At 35.5% G+C, this 9,052-nt stretch overlaps 2 protein-coding genes and 1 long non-coding RNA gene across 5 annotated transcripts in view; all 3 read right to left on the reverse strand.

Moving 5' to 3' along the window:
* The window catches only part of LOC108740445 (facilitated trehalose transporter Tret1-like), a 6,733-nt gene extending 4,035 nt beyond the window's left edge, over positions 1 to 2,698 (reverse strand). Inside the window, exons 1-2 of one of the 2 annotated variants that reach the window (XM_025977531.1) lie at positions 2,596 to 2,698; positions 2,452 to 2,527 (exon numbers count right to left, since the gene is read on the reverse strand). In XM_025977531.1, the coding sequence (XP_025833316.1) occupies positions 2,452 to 2,509 (58 nt within the window). In that variant the 5' untranslated portion in view covers positions 2,510 to 2,527; positions 2,596 to 2,698. The other variant, XM_025977530.1, reaches the window with a different exon arrangement.
* On the reverse strand, positions 8 to 1,707 carry LOC112905346. The gene is made up of 3 exons (XR_003231722.1): positions 1,609 to 1,707; positions 1,308 to 1,526; positions 8 to 190 (listed from the first exon to the last, which is right to left on the reverse strand). It is a non-coding gene; the product is annotated as an uncharacterized LOC112905346 (long non-coding RNA).
* Positions 2,699 to 5,453: 2,755 nt separating the features above from the next.
* The window catches only part of LOC112905345 (facilitated trehalose transporter Tret1-like), an 11,808-nt gene continuing 8,209 nt past the window's right edge, over positions 5,454 to 9,052 (reverse strand). For both annotated transcript variants that reach the window (XM_025977533.1, XM_025977532.1), the window contains 5 exons: positions 8,834 to 8,937; positions 8,528 to 8,746; positions 7,667 to 8,069; positions 6,089 to 6,223; positions 5,454 to 6,023 (listed from right to left, as the gene is read on the reverse strand). In XM_025977533.1, the coding sequence (XP_025833318.1) occupies positions 5,533 to 6,023; positions 6,089 to 6,223; positions 7,667 to 8,069; positions 8,528 to 8,746; positions 8,834 to 8,937 (1,352 nt within the window). In that variant the 3' untranslated portion in view covers positions 5,454 to 5,532. The remainder of the gene's footprint in view (positions 6,024 to 6,088; positions 6,224 to 7,666; positions 8,070 to 8,527; positions 8,747 to 8,833; positions 8,938 to 9,052) is intronic.

Here is a 9,052-nt window from a genome sequence, read left to right on the forward strand (position 1 = left end):
GAATCAGTAGAAGGCAAATAAATGCAAATACTACCGTACATATTGCTATAATTGCAAAAATTCTGTAGGATACGAAAGGACCTATCACCAGTCCGATAACAGATCCGCAAGTGCTTGATAGAACATTAAAATAACCCATTCTACCTCTATTATCGTTGTCGGCAATTTCTCCAATGTACATTGCTGATATCTAGAAATTTTAAACTTTAATTAATATAATTACTACCTACCGGAAAATGATCATTATTGACAACGATAAGAAATTTATTCATGTCAAGTGTAAAGTTATATCGATATGGGTTTAGCCGCTTCCAGAATTAGCACATATGGACAGATAGACTTTATAAGAGCAGAAACGACCATATGACCTTGAAATAAATAGTATGGGATATGTACGGATTCACTTTTTGACATGAGGGAATGCCGTAGGTGATCGATACTGGCGGCATCTTTGATGTGCCCGAACGCCGACAGCTGCGGCTCATAAATGATACTGCGAATAAGGCTGGCACTAAAAGGAACTTACGAGAAGTTTCGAGAAATAATCAAGAATATTCCAGGACCGCTTAGTGACTTGCATTTGTTGGACCGTTGGACAATAGTGGAATAAGAGATATAATAATCAGTAAGAATCAGTTGATCTTATAGATCATGCTTTAATTGATTTGTGAAATTGAAGAGGAAATTAGCTGAAAGGACTGCATTTTATAAAACTTCAAAATAAGTTTTTAAAATAATATTCATTTTTGTAGATTTAGATTCTTTAGATATTTTTTTGCGAAGTTTAGCACCGCTAGTTCTTCCGATAGAAATTGCTTAAGTTCTAAAATGATATTACAATCCGATTCGATTCATTTAATCTACAATTGTAAATTACGAGCGTACATAGGACAAAAAATGAAACTGTCGAACTTGCTTAACTTATATTAAAACAAAATAAAATTAAACTATCTAAATATCCCAATTAATATATCTTTATAAACATACGGCTGAGGCGGCGGATCGATAACGTCGCTATCATCTGGTGAATAAGAAGCTCAATTAAATGAGAGACACGTAACTGCTTAGGCACAAAGCTGCGACAAAAGAAACTACGGGAAGGTTCCGAAAATAATCGACAACTAAGAACATATTTGATGACTGCATAAATAGGAGGTAACATTCGATAGAATACAGAGACATGCGTTTTAAATGTTAAAACTTCAAAAAGCAAAATGTTTCTCGTTCCTAAAATGTTGCAGACTGACGGACCTAACATGAAAATCAATTTAAAATCGAATTGATCTGTAAGAAGTACAATAACTTACATGTCTACAAATGATTGCTCCCATTCCAGCAATAATCCTTCCAATATACAAGGGAATTGGACCACGAGCAAAGATTATAAAAATCCAAGAAATTAAATTTAATACAGTTCCAGCAATCAATGTTGCTTTTCTGCCAATAAGATCAGGTGGATGTATTGAAACAGCGCTTCCCAAGAAGAAACCAAGGGTGTAAAGACTTACAACAAGAGCAGATTCCATCTGGAATATATTAAAATGCATTCCTAATTCTTTTCATTTAACATTAACATGTTTTCTGCGACTACTGCATTATTTCACTTACGGTAGTTAATTGAACTCCGATCGGAGAATCTTCAGATTCCAGTTGAGGGATAAATGGAGAAGTCCATGATCCATGAATTTCAGAGGCAGTCACGCATACCAATGCTGATAAGAAGATTACAAAATATTATACTGCGGTAATAATATTGTGAAAGTTTAAGGAGGTACAGAAGTCAGACAAAAAAAATATTAAAAAACTAAGTAGGTTTTATGTGCCAAAGATCATCGATGACTAAGTAAAACTAATCTTTTTCTATCCTTCGGGAACAGTACTTTTTTTGGATAAAGGGTACCCTATGTCCCTCCCTGTACCCCTGACAATATCTCTACAAAATTTTATAATGATCCGTTGACTAGTTAAGGGGTGAAATAGTAGCAAACAAACAAATAAACAGACGAACAAACGAGAAAACAAACATTCCCATTTATAACATGAGTTAGGATGGGGAATGCGATTTTACGGATAAGACAGACAGTTGGAGAAAAGAAAGTACAAAGGATATCAAAGTAACAATGTTACGAGGGTCAAGAAGGTAGATACGTTATAAAGTCAAACACAAGCGAATTTACCTATGGGTCAGTTACCATAATAGAGTACGTTCTTAATGTAGTTTACCTAATTCTTAATTAATTAATTAATTTATCTTTAATACAGTTTACAATCAAGTACGTACTAAAGGGAGGAATGGGGTGTTCGAACCTGCACCGAAATAATTATTAAGAACGAAAAATCAAACAGTTTTTCAATCTGTAATCAGCATACATCTCCAATTAAGTAGGTAAATAAATGTAAGGTGAGAGTAATGATGACATTCGAAAGCAGGAAATGTGATAAATAACTTACCAGCTATGCAGTACAAGTATTGTCTGTACCTCCATTTGGAAATAGCCTCCTGTAACATTATGCTTAGGGTAGGTACCTATAACAATAGTTCGTTTGAAACGGTTAACTGCTAACACCGTTCTAAACAAAAATTAAAAAAATTACCTGTTAAGTTACATTCCAAAATCGCATTGTACCCCTCTTAACGTATCGATTTATCTGATAAAAAGAGAGTACTTTTATGTATATCAATCTTCAGCCCTCTTACACAATCAGTTTATCTTTTATGGCATAAATTCTTTTTTAATATGTGTTTGAGTATGAAGTGGAACCATTTATTAAACATAAGTGTTTGCTTGGTCATTCCAATTATTTAAAAAGCGAATAAATGAAATAAAAATATTTGAAAGGTCTTATACTTTAAACAAATACTGTACATATGTATGAATTCTTTAACGGTTTCGACTGATTAAAGTCTTTGTCAGGAGAATATGGAAATAATATACATTATAAAACATGGAATAGTTTGAATTTGGGTTAGGGTTGGTTCCTAAGTCCTTTGCTTAAATGAAAACGTTTCGCCATGCTTATTAGCAGATGATATCTTAAGTACGTTCCGCATCATGANTCAGGAGAATATGGAAATAATATACATTATAAAACATGGAATAGTTTGAATTTGGGTTAGGGTTGTTTGCTGTGTCCTTTTTTGTTAGAAAGAGAGTGCTTTTAAGTCTAGTCAGTTATTTATATATGTATATATAAGCATTGCTTTAAAAATTCGATTTATACTTTTTCGCTTTTTTTAAGGCATAAGAATTTTTCAGTATTTAATTAGAGTATGAGATACGATCTCTTATCACATTTCCGTGTTTGTTTAGTCATTTAAAAAATCAAACACGTTGATATTAAAACAATTGAAGTATTTCAAAAAGAAAAATGCTTTGTAATTCTACAAAAACGATTTAATAATGAACATTATAATTGTCTCAAAAACTGATTAGGTATTTGACAAGAGTACGTAGTAATGATACCAGTATGGTTGGGACAATCAAAATTGGCAAATGCTGCAATAAATTATCAGTTAGAATGGATGTATCTTCTTTCTTGCTTCCACTTGGGATTGTAGTCATTTGATGCGTTTCGAGCACGCCCTTGCTAAGGTAGGAAATGTTTCATGAGGATTACAGACAAAGTGAATAGAGATAAGCGAGTGATAGTAAGTGATGCAGCGGTTAGAGGTTGCTTAGGCCAGAGCTGGGCAAACTTTAACTTCGTAGGAGACGCTACCTTAGGTTAGTTTGGGTCACTCCATGCCCTTCATTGAGTACGTGAGAGTAAGCAGTAATCACCCATATTGCTTTCTTTTTTCTTCTGCCTTCCACTCCTTTATCAAGCCCCTTCATCCCGTAGACGAGCGAAACCTCTCTCGTAACTTACAAAATACCTACGAAATTTTTTTTAATGATCGTCCGGCAGCTCAGTAGTAGCATGCCGGACTACGTTCGCAATACTATTGGGTTCGGCTATGGAAGAGGGGACTCACCTACGAAATGGAAGGGATAAGAAAAGGAAAGAATCATCTCACTCGCACTTGCAGGAGCAATGAGGAGTTCCTTGGCTATACCTGACGAGCACTCTGGAGTCAAAAGAGCCGAGTTTGCCCGGCCCTGGCTTAGACAGGCAAATGTCAAGGCCGACTTTATAACTGCGTGGTTGGATTTATGTCCTTAAACAAGTGTCTTTGCTTTCCTAAATTTCTGAGAGTGTTGAACTTTCTTTAAAGTCTGATGCTGGTAACAGTCTCAAATTCTGCTTGTCTGCATCTCTTTCTGTTACACATTAATTGATGTAATGTTATTGCTTTTTCTTTGTTAGTGGCCGCTGCAATTCCTACCTGGCATCTCTCTTCCATGTTTACGATATTCCCCACAGTGTCTATCGTGAGTAACAGTGGAAATTCTGTCAGCAACCGCTCTAGTATCTTTAGTAAGTTGAAAGAGAAAAAGTAAATGCGATTATGCCAATTTTAAACATCCCAACTATAAGAATAGTTACAGTAAATATTTCTCCATGTCTAACAGTTGGTATCTTCAGTGTTCTGTTTGCAGGGGTAGCTAGAGACGTATTAGAAGTAGAAGCAGAAGTTAACAGGGATGGAAGTAGACCTTGACTAGATTACTGTTCGTAATGACCGATGTAGCTACTAATGCTGGACATGTAAATCAAAAGTCTCGATTCGATCTAAGTCGTAAAAACTCATCTTTTTGAGATAAGGTCCCTTAAAGTTGCATTCTTTCATAAGGACTTCAAAGGTGCAATTATACCTACAATACGTATTATATTGAATACGTTTTAGTATCTATGTACATATGCGTACATTGATGTTGATGTACAATTTTAAGAATGTGCCATGGTTTTGGACCAGCAACATTGTAATAATTACATCTCAATTTCATAGCGTACTTATGGGTAAAGAAAGTTGGTTTGCTTAGAGGTGTAATAAGACACAACAACACCTACATTTGAATGTATTCAATAAGTTCAACTGAACCTTAGAAGTCATTACAAAANTTGAATTAAAAACGTCGTTATAAGTCTTGGTACGTTGTCATTAAGAATCAATTGTACATACTATAGTACGTACCATAAAATAATCTGGTACCCAATAGGATATCCTTTTAGTTTAAGGACTTCCTGTAATCTGACTGTCATTAGAAACACTAGTCTGTTGGTCAGACAGTTGTAGGAATGGTGTTCTGCTAGTCAGGTTAGGTTAGGCTAGGTTATGGTGGGAAATGAGTCCCTTATTGGCTTGTGTGAAGTGCTATGCACCAAGGATTTAGGTAAAGGTATGGTCTAAACACTAAAGGTACAGTTTCGGCTATGGTATGGGTGATAACCATTATTAAGCTAAGCTAAGCATTACTGATAACGCTTATGGTACGGAAGATACCACCTACAACGATACCCATCCATCCAAATTTGGACGAGTTCAAGTAATACCTAAATAAAATACAATCCTGCTTTTGCCATTAACATTTTACTTTTTACATAAATTATGCTTTGGTTAAAGTTTAACTCGAACAAAATTCCTCACTGTTACTTAGCGTCATCAGTCTCCACCCATTTCTTGTTGATTTCCATTTGTATTTGTTGAAAAGATTTTCCTCTTGTTTCAGGTAAACAGAATATTGTAAAGAAAATACCGAAAATACAGCATGCAGAGTACATCCAAAACGAACCATACAATCCCAACCAATCGTTCAGAGGTTCGTAGGTCATTTGAGCGATTACACTCAAAGGATTAAGCAGTGTTCCGATTGTTCCTATCGCAATACCTTTGACGTTCATTGGATACAGTTCGGAAACAATCACTTGAGGTACGGAATTGATACCAATGGCAATGAATATTTGATAGACGATTAGAATGGCCAATGGTAACCATGTCACCGCATGCATATCAAAAGATTTAGTGTCGTTAATGTAAAAGTACGCCCCGAGAGAACACATAGAAATCGCACTGACGATGCAGGAAGTAAGCAAGAGAGGCTTCCTTCCCAATCGATCCACCACTTGACCAGAAATGAGTACTAAAATTTAAGTTTGTTTGATGCTTGTGTTTTATTTGGTAAATTAACAAATTATAACCACTTACCAGAAATAATGCTAGCTACTCCGAAAATTAAACTTGAAAGATTGGATGATATTGGGCTTTCGATTGTGTTGAGTATTGTTTGCAAATATGATCTGACGATCGCGATACCCGACATGAAGAAAAGGAAATTTAAACCTAGAATGGAAAGGTTTATGTTAGTAGCAATGTATTGCGTTTGAAATGCACTAAAATGTACTGCAACAATCATAATAATCTTTACACCAGGGCTCTGCTAGTATTAGGTGTTCTTGTTAGACTTAGGCGTTTTGTGGTCTCTGTGGATTACTTGCATTATACTCTTGTACGTGCCTATTTATTGAATGTATAGATAAGGTAAAATTTTTATCAACCCTGGAATTTACATAATTCTTTATTGACATAGATATTTTTTAGTGAAAATGCATAATTTGATAACGATGTGTGTAGTATAAATACTTAAAAATGTAGGGATGAGTTACAAATATAAAAGAGTGATACTTAGTTTGTATAAAGAGCAACAGGCAGTTATAGAGCTGGAGCTTCAACGTAGAGAAATAAATATTACGAAGGAAGTCAGACAGGGTGCACATTGTCACAGATTATAGACAGTAGAACTGTAGGAATAGATATACAGGGGCAAAAGATTAGTATGCTTAGATTTGCAGATGATATACAAGTATTGACAAAACAGTACTGTATGAAAATAAATAAAAGTAAAATAAAAATACTGCTTTGCAAGGGAAGGAAAAGTAGGAAATGAGCGAATATAAAGATAGGAGACGAAAAAATAGAAGAAGTGGCCGATTTTAGGTATCTAGGAAGTCAGGTAAATCAGGACGGAAGAAGTGGTAAGGATATAAAGCGGAGGATAGCGCAGGGTCGAGTCGCCTTCAACAAAAAGAAGTCACTTTTATGCTCGCGAACGGTTAATTAAGAAATTCGAAGGAGGTTGTTAAATGTTTATGTTTGGAGCACGGCGTTGTACGGGTGTGAAACATGGACAGTGGGCGCGGCGGAAAAGAAAAGGCTAGAAGCGTTCGAAATGTGGTGTTGCAGGCGAATGATGACGATACCGTGGATAGAGAAGGTTAGAAATGAAGAGGTATTAGAAAGAGTAAGAGAACAGAGGACTCTATGAAAAGTCAATAAGAAATATGCGAGATGGGTTAGTAGGACATCTTCCCACGCATGAAGGTCTGGTCACAGAGACGTATTAGAAGGGATAGAGGTAGACCTAGATTAGAGAACTGTTCGCAGATAGTTAAGGATATGGGTTGTTCTAGTTTTAGAGAAATGCGGAGATTAGCTCAGGATAGGAAAGAGGTGGTACGTGGTGGAGGTACGTATCCAACCAGTCTTAGTACTGATGACCTTATGATGATTATGATGTCTATCTGAAAATGTCAGCTGCATTTATATTTACATAAAATATTTGCCCTAATTTTTCTATAGATACCACATCGTACTTTCCAAAAGATGATGACGATCAAATTTAATTTCCTAGGTGGATGGTAAGAATACCAACAATAATCTCGTAATTTGAGAGCCTCAGACCGCCGTGTCAAAAATAAGGAAAAAGATAATATTATCTCCTCTTACCAACATGGAGCAGTAGAGGCCTTGTATATTTTCCACTGCAAAGAAGTTCCTTTATCGACGTTTTGTTCAGCATATCCTTCTGTACAGACTCAGTGATTTCCTCCAGTCTCTTTTTCACAAATTCTTTGTCAGAGGAATTGCTTGCAAGTTTCCATATTACTTTTTCTGCCTCTTCATGCTTGTGCTTTTTAATGAGGAAATAGGGCGTTTCCGGAATTAGTAGAAGGCATGCAATTGCAATTAATACCACACAGAATGCCATGATTGCGAAAGTCCTGTAGGATACATACGGACCTATTATCAATCCGATAACAGATCCACAACTACTTGAAATAGAATAAAAAAATCCCAACTTGCCTCGATTATCGTTGTCCGAAATTTCACCAAGGTACATTGGTGAAACCTAGAAATTTTAAATTTTAATTAGTATATAATCGGTACTCAACTGAAAATGAGTTCTTTTTTGGTCGTCAGCGAAAACCTGGCGACCTTTTAATTTGTATTTTCTGAGTAGGAAATACTTCTAGGACCATTCTTACAATATGGAACAGGTAGCGTTAAATCAATGGTATTTTATAATGGTAACCAAGCAATAAAAATGTATTTGACTTACTCCACGTGAGTAGTAATTAAAGAATTTAATTGTTATTTCGATATTACAGACAAATACATCAATTTTATGTATATCATTGAAATATGTATGGATTTACGTATTGTCATGAACGAATGCCGCAAGCCATCGATACCAATGGCACCTTTTATGTACCCAAAAGCCGGCAGCCGCGAGTCAAAAACTATATTCCGAACAAAACTTCAAACACACCCCACAGGAATGAATCTGTAAAGAATATGGGAACTTACATGCATACATATAACTGCTCCCATTCCAGCAATAATCCTTCCAATATATAACGTAATTGGAGCACGAGCAAAGAATATAAAAACCCAAGAGATTAAATTTAATCCATTTGCGACAGCAAACATTATTTTCCTACCAAAAATATCGTATGCAGGTAGTGTAATAACGCTTCCCACAAATAAACCCAAGTTATAAAGACTTACAACTAGAGCAGATTCCATCTAGAATATTAAAAATCATTCTTTATTCTACCTTCTTTTGACATCAGTTATTATTAATAGTTTTTCTGCTAGTATTTTTGAACTTACGGTGGCTAGTTGTACGCCAATGGGCGAATTTTCAGACTCCAGTTCAGGGATGAAGGGAGAACTCCATGTCCCATGGATTTCAGAGGCGGTAAATGACAGCAACGCTGATAAGAGGTTTATAAAATATTATCTGAGCTTTACTAATAGTACTGTTAAAGTTTAAGGTTGATGAATTGCACAAGAAAAACTATAGGGTTGTTCGGAAAGTCATTTCGTTTT

The sequence above is a fragment of the Agrilus planipennis genome, unplaced genomic scaffold (assembly GCF_000699045.2).
Source record: "Agrilus planipennis isolate EAB-ADULT unplaced genomic scaffold, Apla_2.0 scaffold251, whole genome shotgun sequence".
Classification (NCBI taxonomy): domain Eukaryota; kingdom Metazoa; phylum Arthropoda; class Insecta; order Coleoptera; family Buprestidae; genus Agrilus; species Agrilus planipennis.